Source organism: Pan paniscus, chromosome 10 (assembly GCF_029289425.2).
Source record: "Pan paniscus chromosome 10, NHGRI_mPanPan1-v2.0_pri, whole genome shotgun sequence".
Taxonomy (NCBI): Eukaryota; Metazoa; Chordata; class Mammalia; order Primates; family Hominidae; genus Pan; species Pan paniscus.
This window is the reverse complement of record NC_073259.2, coordinates 140116342-140137912: the sequence shown is the minus strand read 5'-3', so window position 1 is coordinate 140137912 and position 21571 is coordinate 140116342. Positions and strand designations below refer to the sequence as shown.

Here is a 21571-nt window from a genome sequence, read left to right as displayed (position 1 = left end):
CAAGAAAGGCCCAAGGAGGCTCCATCTCAGACCCGATGCACACCACTGCCCACAGCTCCTGACAGACACAGCAGGACAGAGGCTGCTGTCCAGGAAACAGACAGCAGACGGACAGCCCAACGTTACAGCAGCCGGAGCAAGTCCACCGCGAAATGTAGCATGGATGACTATGAACATACAAGACAGCTTTACCACAGCGCAAGACACACAAGTTAGAATGATGAGATGCCACTGTTCATCTGCTGAAACAGCTAGGAACACACATCTATAGTTACTAGCAGATGTGGGCAAAAGACATCTGACATGGAGGTACGGTTTTTAGTTAGAAGATACAAATTAAAAACTGGTACCATCTGTTTCCAGGGCAATCTGGCAAAACCCTCAAAGTGATATAACACTACTTCGACACTATACACAGAACTTATTGCCAGATAGGTGGTGCACCTAAATAGCAAACATAAAACAATGCAACATGTAGAAGAAAATAGAGGAGGATGCCTGGTGACCTTCAGGTGGGCAGAGTAATCTCCTCAGCAGAGCACAAAAAGCACCCACTATAAAGACGGCAGATGTGGGCCCTGGATGGTGTTAGAACTCGGAACTTCTGCTCATCAATACACAGTGTTTAAAAAGGCAAACCACAGAATGGGAAAGGTATGTCAAGTGTATCAAACAAAGGCCTTTTATCGGGATACATAAAGAACTCCAACAAGTCATTAAGAAACAGAGACAACTGGCCGGGCACGGTGGCTCATGCCTATAATCACAGCACTTTGGAAGGCCAAGGCGGGCAGATCACCTGAGGTCAGAGGTTCAAGACCAGCCTGGCCAACATGGAGAAACCCCGTCTCTATTAAAAATATAAAAATTAGCCAGGCGTGGTGGCATGCACCTGTAATCCCAGCTACTTGGGAAGCTGAGCTGGAGAATCACTTTGACCTGGGAGGTGGAGGTTGCAGTGAGCTGAGATCACACCACTGCACTGCAGCCTGGACGATGAGTGGGACTCCGTCTTAAAAAAAAAAAAAAAAAAAAAAAAAAGAAATAGAGAAAATCCAATTTAAAAAAAATTGGGAAAAGCCTTGGCATTTCTTTAAAAAGTACTCAAACTGCCAGTAAATACATGAAGAGGCACTCAAACTCATCAGTCAACAGCAAAACTACAAATTAAACCACAATGAGACTATCCCACATTCTGCCCTGCAGCTACAGTGAAAGGACCAGCAATTCCGCCTCCACACCACCACCCAGAACAACCCCATGGCAGGAGCATCCCCGGCACAGCCACAGCATCTCCTGAAGTCAAACATAAGCAGCCTGAATTGCACATACGTGCTTACCAAAAGACAAGGATACAAATATCCACAGGAGCACAATTCAAATGAACCACTCCATCACGTCCACAAGCTGCAGATCTGATAAACTGCGGTATATTCAGACAGAACTCTAGACAGCAATGAAAACGAGTTACAGACTGCTACGCACAAGAAGGCAGACCCGAAGGAACAGGCTCCACGTATGGAAAGTGCAGAAGCAGGTGGTGCTGTCAGAATTCGCAAGAGGCAGCACCGCTGGGGGACAGGCCTTCTGAGGAGCCCGCCGCATCCTCCTCCTCCACCAGATGCTGGCTACCAGGTGCTTCTACTGACTGAACATTTCTCCAGCTGGAATTTTTGTAATGTGTACACTTGCTGTATGTTTTATTTTTGCATGTCAACAAGGACTTTTCTTAAAACCATTTTGCAGGCACAAATCCTCTGATGAGCGTTGCCAATGACAGAAGAATCCTATAGCCACAGTCCCATGCAGCAGGTACGAGTACAGCACGCTAACGTGGATCTCTCTCCGCTGGCAAAAGGCCAAGGCTAACCTACCTCTCTGTCCCCAGGGGCCGGTCAAGCCAGTGAGGAGCAGCCATCCTCCTCACACACCCACTGCAGCAAGTCCTGCTGGCTCTGTCCTCCAAAGACCCGCCTGCTGCCCCCACATGTCCCCCAGCTGTCCTCACCAGCCTTGCTCACCAGTGTTACTGCTCTGGGACTCTTAACTGGTCCCCAGGATCCCCCTTGCCTTGCTACAACTGAGTCTCAACAAAGGAGTCAGAGCGACTCTCTTAGGTGATGCCAGACCCCGTGCCATAGCTTGACTCAAACCCTTCCAAGGGCTCCCTACAGTCAGGCCTCACCTGGTCACACCCTCCCCACCCCCTCAGCCACACTAACCTGTCTGCTGTGGTGACCACAACATTCTCCCCTGGATTCAGCACTTCACAACTTCTCATGTGAATAAATTACATGCTTTACTCACTAGGTTTGGTTTCTGCCTCTCTCCTTACTAGAATAAAAGCTTCATGAAATTTTTGTCTTTTTTCGATCCTGTATCCCCACTGCTTAGAACAGTGCCTGACACACAGTAAGACAATCAACAAGTATGTTTCAAAAGAATCTGTGTGTTGAAATACTATGCTGCTGGGAAACAACACAGCCAATATGGAAAATCCACAGACTTCTGATGGACACTTGGGTTGATTCCGTGTCCTGGCTGCTGGGACAGTGCTGCGATGAACACGAGGGTGCAGACGCCTCTCCTACACGCTAATTTCAACTCTTTGGATATACACCCAGCAGTGGGATTGCTGGATCATGTGGGAGCTCTATTTCCACATTTTTGAGGAACCTCCCTGCCGTCTCCCATGGTGGCTGTGCCAACGACGTTCCCAGGGACAGAGTGCAACGGGCCCCTTTCCTCCATGTCCTCGCCAACACTCGCTATCTTTTGCGTTTTGATGACAGTCATCCCAATAGGTGCCAGTTGGTACCTCATGTGGTTTTTATTTGATTTTCCTGATGATTAGTGATGCTGGACGTTATTTCGTCTACACATCGGCCACTTACATGTTTTCCTTTGAGACATGCAGAGTCAGGTCCTTTGCATATTTTATCTTTGAGACAGGGTGTCACTCTGTCACCCAGGTTGGAGTGCAGTGGCACGATCACAGCTCACAGCAGCCTCAATCTCCTGGGCTTAAGTGATCCTCCCGCCTCAGCCACCCCAGTAGCTGGGACTACAGGTGCTCACCACCACACTCCTAGTTTTCAAAATTCTTCTTGTAGAGATGGGGTCCCACTATGATGCCCATGCCAGTCTTGAACTCCTGGCCTCAAGCCATCCTCCAGCCTCGGCTTCCCAAAGTACTGGGATTACAGGCCTGAGCCACCACACCTGGCCCCAGCTACGCTTTTGTGTTGTTTTTCTTTTTCAACCTCATGCATGTATTACCTCCTTAAAACACAATGAAGTTGATCCATACCTCCTGATATGTAATAATCTGTAAGGTATTTCTGTGCAAAGGAAATGATACACAGGCAATCTCTAGAAGAAATGTGAGAAACGGGGTGGTGGCGGGGTTGGGGGCAGGGCAGAAGACTGGCTTTTCATTATAAATTCTCAAAGGTTTGGGTCACGGGTGGATCCCTCAGGAATAGAAACGCTCTGGGGCTGAGGGAGTGGGTCTCACCCTGTTCGTCCTGTGAGGGCCAGTCTATTAAAGGGAGCCTGCTACCTGCCCCTCGCTCCCTCTCTCGCTCCGTGGCCTGCACATGCAGCTCCCCCTCCCCTTCCACCACCATGGAAGCCGTCTGAGGCCCTCACCAGACAGATGCTCAATCCTGAACTCTGCTGCCATCAGAATCACCAGCGAAATAAACCCCTTTTTAAAATAAATCACCCAGTCTCAGGTATTCCTTTACAGCAACACGGACAGACTAAGAGAGTCATACCCCAAGTATTTCTTACTTATTCAGTAACAGAGTAATGTTTAGAAATGGAAGAGGAGACAGCACCAGAGTTGGTAAGAACAAGCTGAGCACAGGCAAGGAGGGGGCTGACACCATGAGGCTGGGAGGCTCAATCTCGGGTGTCGGCGGACAGGTGCTGAGGGGCTGCGTAGTGTGCCTGGTCTGGTCTTTAACGCTTTCACAGAAAAGAAAAAACATACAGAGAAGCCCATGCAGTCATGCGCTGCAGTCAAACAGGGCAGGAAGAAAGATGTACAGGGATACCAAATCCTTCCAAGGTAAGAGGCACAGAAACGGGGACCCCACAACAAGTTCTGGAGGAGTGGCAGGGCCACATGAAGGAGGAGGGGACTCAGAGAACAAAGGCAGCTGAAGGCCTCCATCTCCAGGACGTGGGGCTGCAGGGCTTTGGCGGGCAAGCCACGGGGACAGGGAGGGAACAGCGGCCCCGTGACGGGTCTGTGACATGTCTACACAGCAGCACCCCCAAAAGGGAAAAATCAAAGGACCCAAACATGCCCTCTATCTTCTACTACCCACACCGAAACAGTAAAATATTGACATAACCCGATAGCCAAAATATTATCACTTCAACATGTAGTCAACACTCAAAAGTATCAACGTGATAGTCTGTGTTCTTTCTTATACTCAGTCCTTGCAATCAACCAGCACCTTACACTCAGCACCTGAGTGCAGGCTCATGGCTGCACTGCTCAGGGAGAAGCCAACACAGCCAGCTAGAGGGGAGTAGGGGCAGTGCCCGCAGAGCTTCCAGAGGAGGCAGGGATAGATTTCCATGGGGAGGGGAAGGAGCTGAGACTGTGGCAAAGTGCAGATGAAGACGGCAGCCACTGCTTCGGTGACAGGCCTGTGGTCCGCGACCTTCGCCACCATTCCCCTCACTTGTATTTACAGTTCAAAATCCCCATGACAGAAAGAAGGGAGTGGGGAGGTTCCAAAAGCAGGGACGGGAAGAGGGCTTCAGGCCAGGGAAGAGTGGGGACTGAGCACCCAGAACCCTGGGGGAGGATGCAGGTGTTCCGCCGGCTCCCACCGTGCAACTCTCCAGCCAGATTCAATGTATTCTTACCTCTATGAAAGGTCTTGCAATTTTGGGTGCAATGGTTTCCGTGACAGAAGGTTCCTGAGAAAGCACCACAAACTCCTCAGCTTTGACCGGGAAGCCAGCATCATCCATGGGAGAATAAACTTCAAACAGCTCCTGGATGGTTCGCTGAACACAGAGATGTGTGTTACTCCCCAGTACAAGGTCCAAGTGTGCATCTGACCTGAGCTGGAGACCTGAGCCCCTCGCTAGTGTGCACTAACACCACGCGATTCCACGCGCCGCACGGCGGCTCTCACCTCAGGCCTCTCATTGAATAAGGAGTACCTGAGTTAAGAAAGCCATGGAGTAGTCATTTCCCTGAGCAGCCACTTCTCGGATCAGATCTTTAGTTCCATTTTTCAACAATTTCTCTTCAATGGAATTGCCACTCACAAGCCTGCAAACAAAAGATGTAAGATGCTAAGTCAGTCACTAGGAAACACAGTGACAACAGGTGGGCACAGGATGCAGATGGTGATCAACGAATCCACGTCCCTCCTCCAGCTACCCCTGCTCAGAACATGCCTTCGTGGGGCACCAAAGGCCGCTCTCAGCCAGCCCCTCCAATCTTAGCTCTCCCGCCTCCCAGAGAGCTGACAGGAGGCCCCTCCGGAAGACTCTTCGCTGTGCCACCTCATCCTTCCACCTGCCATCCCGTTTTTCTCCCACCAGTCTCAACCTGGAAATGTCCCACCTGGTCCTTCCAGATGTACCTCCAGCATCTATCTTCTCTGAAGCTTTCACTGAGCCCAACAGGCAGAACTGATCACTTCACAGACTGGCTTGTTAACACTCATGAGACACCTCATTCTCATGTAATTATGGGCGTTTTTGTCTTTCTAACCCCGGTACACTACCAGACCCACAAGAGGTGTTCAATTACGACCGTGAGCTGCAGATGTCACCCCACTGGACAGACGGACCCCCAGTGCAGGGACACAAGGCTTCCTCAAGATTCCATCACTGGGGACACAGAACAGACCATGCAGTCTATTGCCTTCCCATGAGGCTCATCTGCCTGTAAAATGCTAAATGCTAAACCCCAAAAAAGCTCACATTAAACAACTTTAACAGCATGATTTTCACAGAGATGAAAACAAAATTTTTTTCAGAAAATTCCAAATTAAAAGGATCCTAAATATTAAAGAGAAACAATCATAGGGAACAGCACGGAAAGTGAAGACGTGAACCCAGACACAAACAAAGGAACTAAATACGTGATAAAGGGAAATAGTGGATGGACAACTTCATCAACAGCAAACCACCACCTGGGAAGACTTTCCTGGCCTTTAAATGAAAATCTACTCTTTCTTGATTATATTACTACATGCAAATCATAAATTATTTGATTACATAAAAGCATAAGAAACAAAACAAAACAAAAATCGCCTGGATTCCAATCACCCTGAGAACCACTAAAAAAAGTGGGGATGGCATTTCCACCCACCTTAGTTCACAAGAAGGTGCTGCTGCACGTGTGACAGTGTGCGCTTCCGCGGGCACACTTTTCCTAACAGGCGTATTTCATGGCTGCTTCAGGGAGGGTGGCCTGCCTCTCCTGCCCCCCGCCCCAGCAGCCATGTCAGTGTGAACCTGGGTACGTGCTTCCACGCCGTTCCGTGTGAACCTGGGTGTGTTGTTCCATGATGCTCCATGTAAACCTGGGTGTGTTGTTCCACAATGCTCCGTGTGAACCCGGGTGTGTCCTTCCACGATGTTCCATGTGAACCTGTGTGTGTCCTTCCACGATGTTCCGTATGAACCTGGGTGTGTGCTTCCACGACATTCCGTGCGAACCTGGGTGTGTCCTTCCACAACATTCCGTGTGAACCTGGGTGTGTCCTTCCACGACCTTCCGTGTGAACCTGGGTGTGTCCTTCCACAACATTCCGTGTGAACCTGGGTGTGTCCTTCCACGACGTTCCGTGTGAACCTGGGTGTGTCCTTCCATGACGTTCCGTGTGAACCTGGGTGTGTTGTTCCATGATGCTCCATGTGAACCTGGGTGTGTTCCACAATGCTCCGTGTGAACCCGGGTGTGTCCTTCCATGGCGTTCCGTGTGAACCTGGGTGTGTCGTTCCACAATGCCCCGTGTGAACCTGGGTGTGCCCTTCCACGACGTTCCGTGTGAACCTGGGTGTGCCCTTCCACGACGTTCCGTGTGAACCTGGGTGTGCCCTTCCATGACGTTCCGTGTGAACCTGTGTGTGTCGTTCCACGATGCTGTGTGTGTGAACCTGGGTGTGCCCTTCCACGATGCTCCATGTACCGTCACTTCGTGCACAACCGTGTGGGGAAAATGTCCGCCTTACTTCCCACTTCTCTGCATTTTGCTGTCCTCCCTAAGCAGTGTATTACAGAAATCCCTCGACATGAGCTCATTTTCCACCTGGCTGCTCAACACCGTGGGATGGCTGTGCCCCAGTGACTGCTTTGTGCCATGTGACAAAGCTGCGACACACATCCTTAGATAGCAATCCCACGTCCCCATCAACATGAGGACGTCCCCTTTTCTAGTGCCAGGCTGAGCAGGCTCGTTCCCTTAGGGTCTCACCTGTCCGGGGCATGAGAAGAGAGATCTCATCGTGCATTAAACTGGTCCTTCCTTCTCCAGACCAGTGAGCTGGAGCGGCCTCTCACACTTTCTGGCCAATTGGGATGGACTGTTCATATTCACAGGCCCTTCCTATTTAAAAGTAAGGGGGGGTCTTTATGTATCTTCTCGATTTTTAAGAGCTATTTAACTCTTTACTTGCACTGAGAATGGCAAATCTCCCTGTTCTATCACCCGCCTGTCCACTGGGCTCACCGTATCTGTACAACGCTTGGCTTCCTGTCTCACTGCAGCTGTGTGCCTGTCTCCCCTGACTTCGGGGTCTGTGTGGGTCAGGCGGTCCCTTCCAGCTCTCGGCCACAGGTACTGTCTCTTCAAGAGTGTTCTAACACTGCTGCTCCACCGAAAACATTCAAGTCCTTCATCCCTCTGGACTCCGCTATGGTCAGGCGTGGGAGCAGCACTCCAAGCCCCTCCTCTCACTCGTGGAGCGCAAGGTGTGCGGCACGTTCATGACAGAAAGGCCCTCCAGTTACAGTGACAGCCAACCTTTGTAACATGCAAAATCCCCAAGGGTGCCGGGCTATCTGCCCCGACACCAACAGCACCCTTATGCAGTTTGGGGGTTCCCATGGCTCATAGTGGGGCACACTCCCACCCGCAACACTGAGCATCATGATGGCGGCCTTCATCAGGACGTCCACACTGCAAGCACATTGGCACCACCTTACCCAACCGTGTGTGTGCACGCATAGAACCTTCACACCCATTAGGAGTGTTTTCACAAAAATATATTAAATTTTAGTATTACTTTGGAGAAACTTCACATGTTCATGAATGAAGTCTACCCACTCGAGAACAAAGTGTGTCTTCACACTTGGCACAGCCCATCCTGCATCCTTCAAGGCCACCTCATGCCTCACTTCAGATGCCCTGTTCCTGCACCGCTAAGGCCATGCCTGAGACTTTATTGATACTGAGAATAAAACACTTTTCCAATTTCTGGCTAGTAATTGCTAAGGGCCAACAATGCAGAATGGATTCCACACTAAGCCCTTATCCATTCAACATAAACCATGCACCAAACTTATATTCATCACCATGGAAATGTATGTATAATGTACTGTTAAAAGAAAAAAAAAGTTTACAAAAGAAGACACAGTGTGAGCCTTCTTCAAGAAGCAGAAGCGTGTCTGGGAAGATGTGCAACTGAATGTTAATAATTGCTGCCTCTGCAGGATCCTTGTTTTTCTTTACAGGCTCTCCTTTTTTTCCTCGAGGAACATGTAATGCATTTATAGCAAGAAAAATAATAATAAAACAATTTAAATACAGCATTTGAATTACTATGACACCAACCATCTTGTTAAAAAACAAATGGTTGGCCGGGTGCAGTGACTCATGCCTGTAATCCCAGCATTTTGGGAGGCTGAGGTGGGCTGACTGCTTGAGCCCAGGAGTTTGGGACCAGCCTGGGCAACACAGCAAAACCCTGTCTGTGCAAAAAATACAAACATTAGCCAGGCATGGTACTGCACACCTGTAGTCCCAGCCACTTGGGAGGCTGAGCCGGGAGGATTACCTGAGCCTAGGAGATAGAAGCGTCAGTGAGCCAAGATCATGCCACTGCACTCCAGCCTGGGCAACAGACCGTCTCAAAAAAAAAAAAAAAAGAGGTTAAAGCACACTTGGGTTTTAGTTCCAGGGTCAGCTACCACCTAGGAGACCTCATGCAGGGACCATATTTGTCTAGTCTCAGGCTCCCTACTGGGAACTGACGGGTCACCATCAGAGGTGAGCCCAGGATGTGCTCGGCACACAACCAGGCACAAAATAAGCAGAAGAAGTAAATCTACTATTACACTGTAACAGTAAGCACTTAGAAATTTAAAAATATACAGTAACCTTTCTCCATTTCCCCCAATTGTGTTTTGACAGTTATAGTTTTTATCTTTACAGATAATAATAGGCCAGGCGCAGTGGCTCACACCTATAATCCCAGCACTTTGGGAGGCCAAGGCGGGCGATCACCTGAGGTCGGGAGTTCCGAGATCAGCCTGGCCAACATGGTGAAACCCCGTCTCTACTAAAAATACAAAAACTAGCAGGGCGTGGTGGCGCACACCTGTAACCTCAGCTCCTCGGGGGGCTGAGGCGGAAGAATCGCTTGAACCCAGGAGGTGGAGGTTGCAGTGAACCGAGATCACGCCATTGCACTCCAGCCTGGCTAACAAGAGCGAAACTCCGTCTCAAAAAACAAACAAACAAAAACATAATAATAGATTTTGGCTGGGCACAGTGGCTCATGCCTGTAATCCCAGCACTTTGGGAGGCCACGGCGGGTGGATCACGAGGTCAGGAGTTCGAGACCGGCCTGGCCAATGTGGTAAAACTCCGTCTCTACTAAAAATACAAAAACTAGCCGGTTGTGGTGGTGCACGCCTGTAGTCCCTGCTATTCGGGAGGCTGAGGCAGAAGAATTGCTTGAACCCGGGAGACAGAGGTCGCGGTGAGCCAAGATCGTGCCACTGCACTACCGCCTGAGCGACAAAGCAAGACTCCATCTCAAAAAAAAGAAAGAAAAAAAAAAACCTAATTCTCTTTTTTCTTCTTTTCACAGGTGTTGACCATTCTTTCAATAGCCATTTTACTAACAGATAATTTATAGTTCATAATAATTAAAACAACCCAAAATCTAAATCGTACTTTTAAGACTGAGATACTCTGCAAGAGGTACCACACGTAAAAACTGAAGACGGCAAGATGACTTGTGTGAGCAGCATCACTAACTTACAATTTCAAGCAAATGTTGAGTATAAATAAAAGGAATAGATAGATAAAATAGCAGAAATGTAAGTTTGAAGGAAAACAAACCCTAGTTTAAAATTAGATACCATGCATTGTCTTTAGTGCTACCTTTTGTTTCTGCATTAGTGCTTCTTGCACCAATATCTCCTGCAAAGCTTCTCATTGACTCCATTTCCACGTGGCCATCCCCACAGGCCCTCACCTGTATATGTGGATGTCTTCGCATCTCCTGATCCTATCCCCCGCAGGCCCTCACCTGTATATGTGGATGTCTTTGCATCTCCCGATCCTATCGCACCACTCCTGAGCTTTGGCATCCATCACTGGATTCAGGTCATTGTCATAAAACACGACGGTGTCCGCCTCTACAAGGTTTATACCTGTGGTACGGCTGTGAGTGGAGAGAATGGCACAAAAAATCCGCCTGTCTCTGTTGAAACTCCTCATCAGTTCCTAAGATGAAACAAAACACAGGAGTTAGTATTCTTGGAAAATGTTGGGAAATCTTTGACACGTTTCAACATTTATTAATTAGAAATAATCCCATAGTAGGCCGGGCGTGGCGGCTCACACCTGTAATCCCAGCACTTTGGGAGGCCGAGGCGGGTGGATCACAAGGTCAGCAGATCGAGATCATCCTGGCTAACATGGTGAAACCCCGTCTCTACTAAAAATACAAAAAATTAGCCGGGCGTGGTGGCGGGCGCCTGTAGTCCCAGCTACTTGGGAGGCTGTGGCAGGAGAATGGCGTGAACCCGGGAGGAGCTTGCAGTGAGCCAAGATTGCGCCACTGTACTCCAGCCTCGGCGACAGAGCAGGACTCTGTCTCAAAAAAGAAATTATCCCATAGCAAAACTGCTTGGTTTGTATTCCATTCAACACGAGGCTCATGTTAAAGCAACACCAAGGTCCCCGCACTGTATTCCAGCTCTTCTGTGCAGCCACTATCATCTTACGCTCACCCATCGCCAACACCCTCATGCACAGTTTAAATAACATCAGCCATGAGTGACAAGAAGGAAAAAGTTAGAGTCCACCTTGCATTTACTGTCAGCTCAACTTGTAGGCCCCAAAAGAAAACAGCCTCTTACTGGGGAGGGATATGTGCTTTCTCATCTATCCTCAGGCAATGCCAGAGCACTTTACAGGCAACAAAAAGTCCCTGGAGTAAGGCTGAGGAAGCAGGAAAAACAAAACCGTGAAGGATAGTCCTCTAACCTCACTGTTGACCATGAAGGGAGATGACTTGAATACTTTTCTTCCATAACGATTTCTGTGCCGGAAACGAAACCTAATCACTGACCAACTCTCTTCCTTCCGGGCATTCTACAGATAATTTGCTATAATATTACCAAGAAAACTTGTTAAATCACCTTTTGCTCTATTTCTTTCTAGGCCTCTCCAGCGTGTGCATGAGCATGTGTGTGAGATAAAGCAGGCTGCGCGACTTACAGGGCAGCAACTTGGTTTTGCGCTGGGGGACACTGGGCCATGCTACTAAAACTGGCTCTGAAATGCTGCTGACAAGGGCCTAGCACACCATGTGGAATGCTGGGCAGTTTCTGCTCATGAAGCTGCTGGGGCACAGGGCCCATGGACAACCCCTTATGCACTCACTCTTCTGCTGAACACTGACTTTGTTCTCAACTATGAATTACCATAAACATTTCAACAACAACTATGTAGACAGATCTTAAGTGGTGTGTTTGTTGTCATGTAAGTAAAGGGTCCTAAATACAGAATTACTAGGTCAAGCATACATCACTATTAAGGTTCAAATCCATACTGCCAGGCTGCCTTCTAGAACTATACTAGTTTATGCTTTCACGGGAGGATATGAGAGTGTCTGACTCACTGTGCCTGATGAAACAAAACAGCCTTGGCAAATCTTGTAAGTAAACAATGGGCATATTACCCTAACTTGTATTTCCCTTCATTCTAAATTGGTTGGAATTGTTTTCATATTTTTACCCCGTAGCTACCTCTTGAAGTACGCCAGTATCGTCTTAATGATGATTGCAGGTCACCAGCGTTTATTCTGAGACATCAAGACTGCATTTACCTAACAACGTGGCTTTTAATAAAAAATATCGAAGGATGGATTGAGACTTTAAAAAGTTCAGAAGCTCATTAAGTCCTTCCCCTTTCACTTAGAAGGGCCATGAGACCACTGAATTTACACAGCACTTAGGCATTCAACACCAGTGACTGACCCATCAGAGACAATGTAAACAATGTGCTTCTCACCTGCCGTTGCTCACTGCTGGCATTTTCATCGATTCTTACATAGGTGAGGTAATGGAAGTTCAAGAACATCTCTAATATGTCCAACATAAGAATCATCTGTGATAAAATCAGCACCCGACGTCCTTCAGATTTCAATTTCTGAAGCAAGATAGCTAAAGCTTCCAACTTCCCTGGGAAACGAATCACATCAAGAGCGCCTCATCATCCAGGGCCAGCGCAGCTCCCGCACGGGCCACGCCCCCAACTGCCGCATACCTGAGTCGAACTGCACCAGCCTCAGCTCAGGGAACTGCAGCAGGCGTGGAGCCGTGGTCTGCCGCAGCTGCTGGAAGTACGGCGCAGCGTGCTCTCTCAGGCCCTGCCTCAAGATCCTCATTCTGTGGCTGTACAGGGGTGGCGGCCGCGGCACCCGTAGGGACGGGGGTGCTGCCACCACCGGAGGAATCACAAAGGCCACCCTGAGGAGCAGAAAGCATGTTTTGTCACCACCAGGAGCCACACACCTTCACCGAGCATGGGGGCTCCTGAAAGATGGGGCAGACTTCTGACAGTCCAAGTCCCAGGAAACAGCAGGGCTCAACCCAGTCACATGGGGATGTGGGTGTTGGCACATGGGCAGGGGCCCAAGGAGGCAGATCCTAACCAGTCCTGGCCAATAACCACCACCTCGGGGACTAATTCAGACAGTCCAGGGCTGATGGATCAATGGGGGTGGATTCCCTAGGCCGCAGGCACCAGGTCAGAGATAAGCCATTCTCTTTCTAGTGTGTCTTCAGCTGGAAACTTTGGGACAAAGGTGCACTGTCTCGTGGACCCTAGAACTGCTATAGCCACTGTGCCACCAGGACGGGGGCCAGACTCAGGGTGAAGGAATCTTCAGGACAACGACAATACAGCGAAGATCGTGTAGCCAACCTAAGGCCCACCTTGCAACCTGTGGAGGTCACCTGCACCAGAAGGCCCTTGCTATGGACATCAACTATGACTCACTCCCAGCTGTATTCAAACTGAACGAATGGTCACCCATGATGTTCAATGAGGGAGGAGTACACAAAGACAAATCAGTACTCGAAAGAAAAACTCCAGGAGCACAAGGTCACTGACATAGTCACTCCCAGACCAGGAGAAGCCAGAAGTGGCTTGTTCGGCCTTGGAGAAGCACTCCCAGTTTTCTTTTTTTCCCTTAAGTCTGCTTCCTGATCTGAAAGAACTGAAATAGGTAGATCCTGAAAGCTGAGCTGAGCCAAGGCACAGGAAGAAGCCAGGTTGCCCTCTGCAGACAGGAGACAACTGAGAACTACAACAGCTGCAAAGAAGGGAAGAAAACACGTCTGAAGTGGAGCCTGGAGACCGGGTCCAAGCAGGGAGTGGAACTGCAAACAGGGTAACGCACTCTACTGAAAGCAAGCTCAGTTGAGAGCGGCCGGGTGCCCATCGTGCCCACCGGTGCTCAGATTTGCTCTCCATTAAAGCACGTTCTGAGATCAACTCCTGCCCACATTTGTCATCATGTAATGTTCACTCACTCATGGGGCTCTTTTAATGCAATCATTTTTTTGAAAGAGTCAAATGGAGAAAGTCCTTAGCAACACAGTGATCTGTCCCCAGGCACAGTGTGAGCTCAGTGCTGCAGCTCTGCCCCCAGGGCTGCCAACTTCCTTCAGAAGCCGCGCCTGGCACTGAGACCCAGATAACAAAACCATCTGATCCCAAAGCTGAAGACCTCAAAGACTAACTTCAAAACAGACTGCTAAGGGACAGCGTGGGGAGAAGCCGATGGGAGTAAGATGTACATCCACGAGACAAGAAGGGGTCTTGCCGGGGTGCAATGCAGCCAGAGAGCACCGAAAAGGTCACGAGGTCTGCAGTACCTGTCAATAACATCCTGCAGAGACTCTCCACACCGACAAAGCGTCAACATCAGCTCACTTGGACTTTCTGAGGATGAAGTGTAACTGTGCGCTGGCCCGGCCTCCTTCCCACGACGGCCATCCAGGGACCCACGCCACTGTACCCTTCCGTGGCCAGGCAGGGCACAAATCCTTAGCAAGTCTCTGCCATAGACTGGAGCTTGAGAACAGCGCCGCTCGTTGACTAAATAAATCTGATCCAGGCGCTCTTTCAAGAGTCTGGTCTTTTCCTCCTTTATCAAAAAGTGATGAAAAACAGTTACTTGAGAAACAGAACGACAAGTTCCTGTCTTCACCAACCCCCCACCCAGCCCGGGATTTCCCACATATGAGATCCACTTCAATATCCCCGGTCTTGTGTTACAGGAACTAGAGATAGAAATGAAGCCGAGAGCTACAGGAAATAGAGATGGAAATGAAGCCGAGAGCACAAGCGTTCTCTTCTTTGCCAAGATGGGAAGTATTTCTCAAGACACAAGTGAGCAATTCTAATGCCCAGGAAGACTTGCAGAAGGACATAAAAAATACAAAAAAAGATTGTGGCAGTCGTAAGTCCAGTTTCATTTCTTTTATTAGGAAATGTGTGTTTTAAAATAAGAATTCAGTAACATCACTTGAGAATTCACAGGAGCCTGTAAATATCACAACCAAACACAACCAGCAGCTCTTGGAAAGCCACCTGTCCACGTGCACCGGGGTCTCAAGCTCAGGTGCTTACCTGGGTCGGCCCTCCAATGGGAGAAGCTGGTTTGGAGGCCGTTCCGGGTTCTCCTACAGCCAAGGCATTCACCGCCACGCGGCCCGGAACGCCAACTACAAATGCATAAAGGAAGAGGTGAAAAGGAACGCCAAGTTCACAGGATTTCATCTGCCACCAGCATGCTCCATGGAACCTCACCCTCCACCAGCACACTCCACAGAAAGTCATTCTGCAACGGCATGTCCCCAAGGCCTCATCCTCCACCAGCACATGCCTGGAATGTGCATGAGCTCAAATTTAAATGCTTTAGACCTGCCACGGAAGCATGCTGGCTCGCAGGCCATGACTGGAGCTGAATGGAGCCAGCAGCTTATCCCTTTCCTTTGCGAGGCACTCCAGAGCCACCCAGAAGCATCCCAGCACACCTCTGAGGCCCTGGGTACCCCATCGCCATCAGCACATGGCCACCTCCTAGCCCAGGTGACCGCCCGATGACTGTGAGGCCCCTGCCTGCCATGAGCAGCCCAGCCCCGGCAGGAAGTCCACCCAGTCCTCACGACTGCAACAGAGCAAGCCAGTGCCCGTTTCATATCCGTTCCCTGGAGCTGCTCCTGACATGACACCTGCTACCAGCCAGGGCCAATCAGGAAGGCAGAAGCCATGCCACTTAGTGCAGCAGACTTTCCTACAAAGATGTGGTCAAAGAGGTGTCTGAGTGCTGAAAAGGGGCCCAGGGGTAAGAGTCACCTTAGGGAAAAACAAGGGGAGAGGCTGAGGTTGTCAGAACTCAGCACTTGGGGGTGGGGGTGTCTGAGCTCAGACCCTCAGGGTCCAGGACTCCAGTTGGTACTGGGGCCTCTGAAGCTGAGGAGGGCTTCCACGGGACAGTGACTCATCAGCCCGCGAAGAAGGGTGCAGCAGCTGGTTCTGGAATCCCCAAGATGCCTGGTTCTGGGGGTAGCGGCAAAACCTGGTGAGTGGAACTGCTGACCATGCTGGCATGCAGGACTGCTGCTAGGTGATGCTAACAGGACTGGAGAACAAGCCACGGCCCCTCCCCACTCCAGCCTTGCAGCCTCCTCTGATGACTAACAGAGCCTAACAGGTTGGCAGTGACCCACCCAACATCACTGCCCACTATGCAAAGGTGGGGCTGGAACTGAATGGACACCACTCGGCCACCAGGACAAGGGCTCCATCCCAAGGAGAGAGCCTCACCCCTCTAGGCTCCCACCTGCCTCCACAGGTCTCTGGGTTCCAGAGGACACACCACATCATGACAGAGCATGTCCAGAGAGACCTGGGGCCAAGGCAGGCACAGAGCGGGGACTCAGAGGTGAAGCAGGTGGCGAGACAGGATGAGGAGTGGCAGCTCGGGCCGGACAAAGAACCAGACCCTGCGTGGGCGGCCACACACTCCCACTCCCAGGGGAAACGGAGCACACTGAATGTGTTGGCGATATACAAACAAGCAAGATTTCTCATGATTCCAAATTTCTTGTGAGAACACAAACAAAACAAAAACCTAAGGACAGTGGAGGCTGGTTATATCCAACCAATACCTTTGAAAGCACAAGAAAAAGAAAATAAATCAGGCTGACACTAGGACACATCTATAGAAATCAGAGATGGCCACACACTAGACTGTGCTGTTCTGAGATACAGTCAAAGACACATGAATGCCTTCCACTCGCCTTAGATGGAAGAGAAAGAAGCATCCAAGCCAAGTCTCCCTCCTGCTCAGAGCACCCTACCTTGTGGGGTCAAGGGTGCAGGGCTGGGACCGCCGGCCGGGGGCTTGCTTCCCAGGGCGCCGTGCACAGCGCCCGCCTGAGACACGGTCTGCATCACCACAGGGCCAGGGGCTCGAAGGTAGGGCTGCCCGGGGGCGGACACGATCTGGAGGACGCTGCCTGCAATCATAGGTCCACTAGGTGTCAATGACAGGCATGTGTACATCACAGCCACATACTCCAGGCACTTCCAAACAGTACAAAAATAAGTTGACAAACTGAAAATCAAATCTACACAAAAAAATCAATGCAAAGTTCAGTTACTGTGAGGAAAGTGGCATCACCGACAGTGGATGACGACACACTAAGAGACAAGGTATCTTGCTCCGTGTCAAGAAAAGGCCATCTACTCTCTGTCTCTCATGGAAGGTGGGTGACACACAGCTGCTGAGGACCTGCCATGCTGTTCGAGGTACTGAGGCGGACATCCCCACTCCCAGATCACAGCAGTCAAGGAGAATGAAGAAACAGAACAAAACCCTGTTTTTAGCCCAGATGCCTGTGGCTTTTCTGCTGCTTTTTAACGAGGCTGCCACTTTGGATCTTGTGTGACTACATCTTTCTGACTTCTTTTCCTCTGGAGAAGATAGTTTCCCAGGTCATCTCTATGAATAAACCGGCGGCCATCAGAGATGTTACCAAGCGACCCCGCCTCTGTGGGCCAAAAAATGTTTTGTTTTGTTAAAAAAAAAAAAAAAAAAAAGGAAGTAAACCAGACTGAATCGTTTCTCTGTGGCAGGCCTTGTTCTGCTGAGATGTGTGTGTCTCTCTAAGGAGGTCAGTGGGCTCACCCTACTGATGACGAAACCCTCCACCCTGACAAGTGCCACAGGCAGCAATCATGAGGAAAGCACTGGGGGAAGGCAGTCGCTGAGGCTGCAGTCACGGAAGGTGAAGGAAGGTGAGGGAAGGTGGGGGAAGGTGCCACCGGGGCTGCTGTGGGGGGGTGGCGGGGAGGCAGCCGCTGAGGCTGCTGTTGGGGAAGGTGGGGGAAGGTAGCCGCTGAGGTTGCTGTCGAGGAAGGTGAGGGAAGGAGGCTGCGGGGGCTGCTGTGGGTGTTCCTTGAACCCTAAACAAAAACACAGGGAGCAAATGATCCCACCACGGGGACAAGGCGCCACTCAATTCCTCTCCCTCACTTTTTTTAAAGAGCAGTTACTATATAAACACACTGCTCTTCACCAAAGGTCTGGGCTTTGGGTCTGGGAGTTAAAATTAAGTCTGCTGATAGAAGAAAATGATTTCTCATACATAAAATTACTAATCCTGTGGTGTTTTAGGGACAATTTGTCTCACACCTATATTAGAAAGCAGCAAATATTTCTGTTACTTATCTATTACTTAGAGATGGGGTCTCACTCTGTGACCCAGGCTGGAGTGCAGTGACACGATCTCGGCTCACTGCAGTTTCAACCTCTGGGGCTCAGGTGATCTTCCCACCTCAGCCTCCTGAGTAGCTTGGACCACAGGAGAGCACCACCACGCCTGGCCAAATATTTCTACTTTGATCTACAAAATACGAAACTCTCTTCAAAGCGCAGATGCTGGTAACGAAAGTGCCTGTTGTTTATCTGACACGCATCAAGTGCAGGCAACCCGGTGGCTGATGAACGTCATCTCCCTGGTCTTCCATGAACCCATGAGGTGAGACGCATCATCGGACATAGGGAAAAGCCTGACACTTAAATGCACGAGGCAGGCCCACGGGCAGCAGGGCTCATGGTGAGGCGCTTTTGTCATTTTTGGCATCAGTGCTCTCTCATCCTTATCCTTACCTTGCAGCTGCAGCGGCTGGCCCGCTGTGAGCTGCCGGAGCTGGCTGTGTGACAGGGTGAACTTGCTGCCCTGGAACTGCAGTGTCACCGGCGTCTCCTGCTGAGCCACGCGGCTCTGTGGTCCTGTGATGGATGCCAGCTGAGCTATTTTCACTACCTCTCCACCTGTTGAAACGTAGAGGAAAAGGTGAATTCAGATCATTTTGGAAAAAATTTGGGAGTGTCATATTGACAGTCGTTTCTTGTATATAATGACCATCTATCATAAACTGAAGCACCACAGAAATGTTTATCAGGTAGTGTTTTCTACCACTTCTTAAAAATAATTATTTTTATTAAAAAGAGAAAACAAAATGTCAGATTTTAATGGTTAACTTTACTTAACCATAATTGGTTGGGATTTTAGATATCAGATATTGATATTATTAACGAAGCTATTAAGGAACATTTTACTTTTCTACCGAAACAACAAAAATAGCAGAAATCAGCTGGGTGCAGTGGCTCATGCCTGTAATCCCAGCACTTTGGGAGGCTGAGGTGGGTGGAGCACATGAGGTCAGGAGTTCGAGACCAGCCTGGACAACAGGGTGAAAACCCATCTCTACTAGAAATGCAACAAACAAACAAACAAACAAAAAAATTAGCTGGGCATGGTGGTGGGCGCCTGTAATCCGAGCTACACAGGAGGCTGAGGCAGAAGAATTGCTTGAACCCGGGAGGCAGAGGTTGCAGTGACCTAAGATCAGGCCATTGCACCCCAGTCTGGGCAACAAGAGTGAAACTCCATCTCCAAAAAAAAAAAAAGCAGAAATGTATTTGTAATACACTTGGAAACTCACATATGAACCTAAACTTTAGAGAACTTCAAAAATGTGAAAAGTACCTGTCCAATTTAGCTCACAAAGAGAGATTATATCTTTACAAATATAAAAAAATAACTAGCTTCAATTACACCCATAACTCTTCAAAATCTAAGAATGCATTTCTATTTATTTTGTGAGAGACAGGGTCTGGCTGTCACTCAAGCTGGAGGGCAGTAGCAGGATTATAGCTCACTGTAGCCTCAAACTCCTGGGTTCAAGCGATCCTCCCACCTCAGCCTCCCAAGCAGCTGGGCCTACAGGTGTGAGCCACGGTGTCTACAAGATCTAGCAATGCCTCTAGATACATAAAGAAATCACATACATAAACAAAGCTTTAAGATATAAAGCTTCATACTAATTTGAATTAGATGGTAAGCGTCAATCTATAACATTTACTGTTTAAAAAAAAAAAAAAGTAAAACTTAGCATTGCTTAAAACACTTTTTTTGAAAAAACATAACTCAGATGTGGTCATTTGCCCCCCTACCTTCTGGCTACAACTGAACAACAGGTTTAAAGACTTATTTCCCAATGGTTGATACTTGAGTCTAAATGTTCTTCCCGAGAAATCCATGCCAGAATTATTAGTGACGTGATAAAAAGAACAGTTAGTAAGAGACTAGAAAAATGTCTAGAGATATCTTGCCCACAGAATAACCGTGAACAAGGAGGGGAAAATGAAAACAGAAGACAGAGATTTGTGCATAGAAGTGTCAATCTCTCAACAATCCTCCTTGCTCCATACACAGGTGAGGACCGACCCACAGGAAAAGCAGTTTTGCTCACTTCACAGATCTCCCAAAGAACAGCTCCTCTGGCAACCACCAACATGACTCTCATCCCACGCAAGACAGTGTCTAGTTTGATGAAGATGTAAAATATGCAACTGCTTTCTCCCTTAGGGCACTTAACTAGGACAATTCCTCTTTATTTTTGGGCAATGGGAGAGAGAGAGACTTGTAAGGAAAGAGAATTAGTTTGAACTCAAGTGTCTCTGTGCATCACTCCCTCTCCCATCTCCATCTTTCCAGAAAGGCCTCCACATAATTTGGCTATACCAACAACAAAAGGAGTTGAGGTGGCACTTGAGAAATAACATCATACTTTAAGTCAGGATAATTTCCACCACAGAATGAATAGGGTACATGTAAGGTTTGAAAACATACTAATCCCACTGGACACAGCAAAATGTTCTGTATTAAAAAAATTAATAACTGTTTTTTAAGTCATAAATTATTACAAGTTATCTTGGTTGAGCAATCCCAAGTTTAAATTTGGTAACAGGTGAGAGACTAAAAAGAGCTAATGTTTTTTAGGAACCTAAAGCTAGTTCACATGACTGGCAAGGAAGCGACCTTCCCAAATGCAGTCGCTGTCACTCTAGGAGCATCTGCTCCCCCAGAGTGCACCTGTGTGGCTGGTGGAACAAGGCCGGGGCTAACACTGGGAAGTGCCGTCCACAGCACCAAAGCAGTGAGTGAGCGCAGCAGAAAAGCAGAGCTGGATGGCGGGGTCAGGAGAGAGAGCACAGATAGGAGAAGGCCGGATGCGGCCTCCACAGAGGCGCTCCCTGCTAGACTCATGCCGGAGGCAGCTGCACTGGTGAGAGGCAGCGCCGGGCATGGGGCTGGGGAAAGACAAAGGAGTGGACAGCAAGGCTCCTCCTACATCCCCGTGTTCTTAACACAACTCCTCTGGGGTAGAGAGATGGCAGAAACCTGGAAAGGTGAGGCCACTTACTGGGCAAGCGGGCCTGGGCCTGCGAGGGGAGCACCAGCCTCTGAGGCAGCGCGCTCTGCCCGGCCGCGTGCGAGGGGGCCTGGGGCTGGGGCGGGGGCTGGCCTGGGGTGGAGGCCTGTGCTGTGGTCTGGGCCCGCAGTTTCGCAGGATGGGCCGGGCTAGCGGCTGTGCTGGAGGCCGAGGCGGGCTGGTGTCGTGGAGCACTGGCGGAAGCCTGAGAGGTCTGAAACGGGGCTGCTGCTGCTGCAATCGATAAGGTTTGTTTGTGCAAAGCT

The 21571-nt window shown here is 49.3% G+C and overlaps 1 protein-coding gene and 1 non-coding gene across 32 annotated transcripts in view; both read right to left on the bottom strand.

Moving 5' to 3' along the window:
• The window catches only part of LOC100971447 (E1A-binding protein p400), a 131147-nt gene that overhangs the window by 37661 nt on the left and 71915 nt on the right, over window positions 1-21571 (bottom strand). For 22 of the 31 annotated variants that reach the window (XM_034934876.2, XM_034934885.3, XM_034934870.2 and 19 more), the window contains 10 exons: window positions 21297-21539; window positions 18694-18858; window positions 16880-17038; window positions 15144-15238; window positions 14387-14658; window positions 12771-12973; window positions 12516-12685; window positions 10525-10721; window positions 5191-5302; window positions 4888-5031 (listed from right to left, as the gene is read on the bottom strand). In XM_034934876.2, coding sequence (XP_034790767.2) covers window positions 4888-5031; window positions 5191-5302; window positions 10525-10721; window positions 12516-12685; window positions 12771-12973; window positions 14387-14658; window positions 15144-15238; window positions 16880-17038; window positions 18694-18858; window positions 21297-21539 — 1760 coding nt within the window. The remainder of the gene's footprint in view (window positions 1-4887; window positions 5032-5190; window positions 5303-10524; window positions 10722-12515; window positions 12686-12770; window positions 12974-14386; window positions 14659-15143; window positions 15239-16879; window positions 17039-18693; window positions 18859-21296; window positions 21540-21571) is intronic. The other 9 variants (XM_055096402.1, XM_055096399.1, XM_034934886.3 and 6 more) reach the window with 3 other exon arrangements.
• LOC112436811 (small nucleolar RNA SNORA49) lies at window positions 11315-11450 on the bottom strand. Its single transcript, XR_003025501.3, has one exon. It is a non-coding gene; the product is annotated as a small nucleolar RNA SNORA49 (small nucleolar RNA).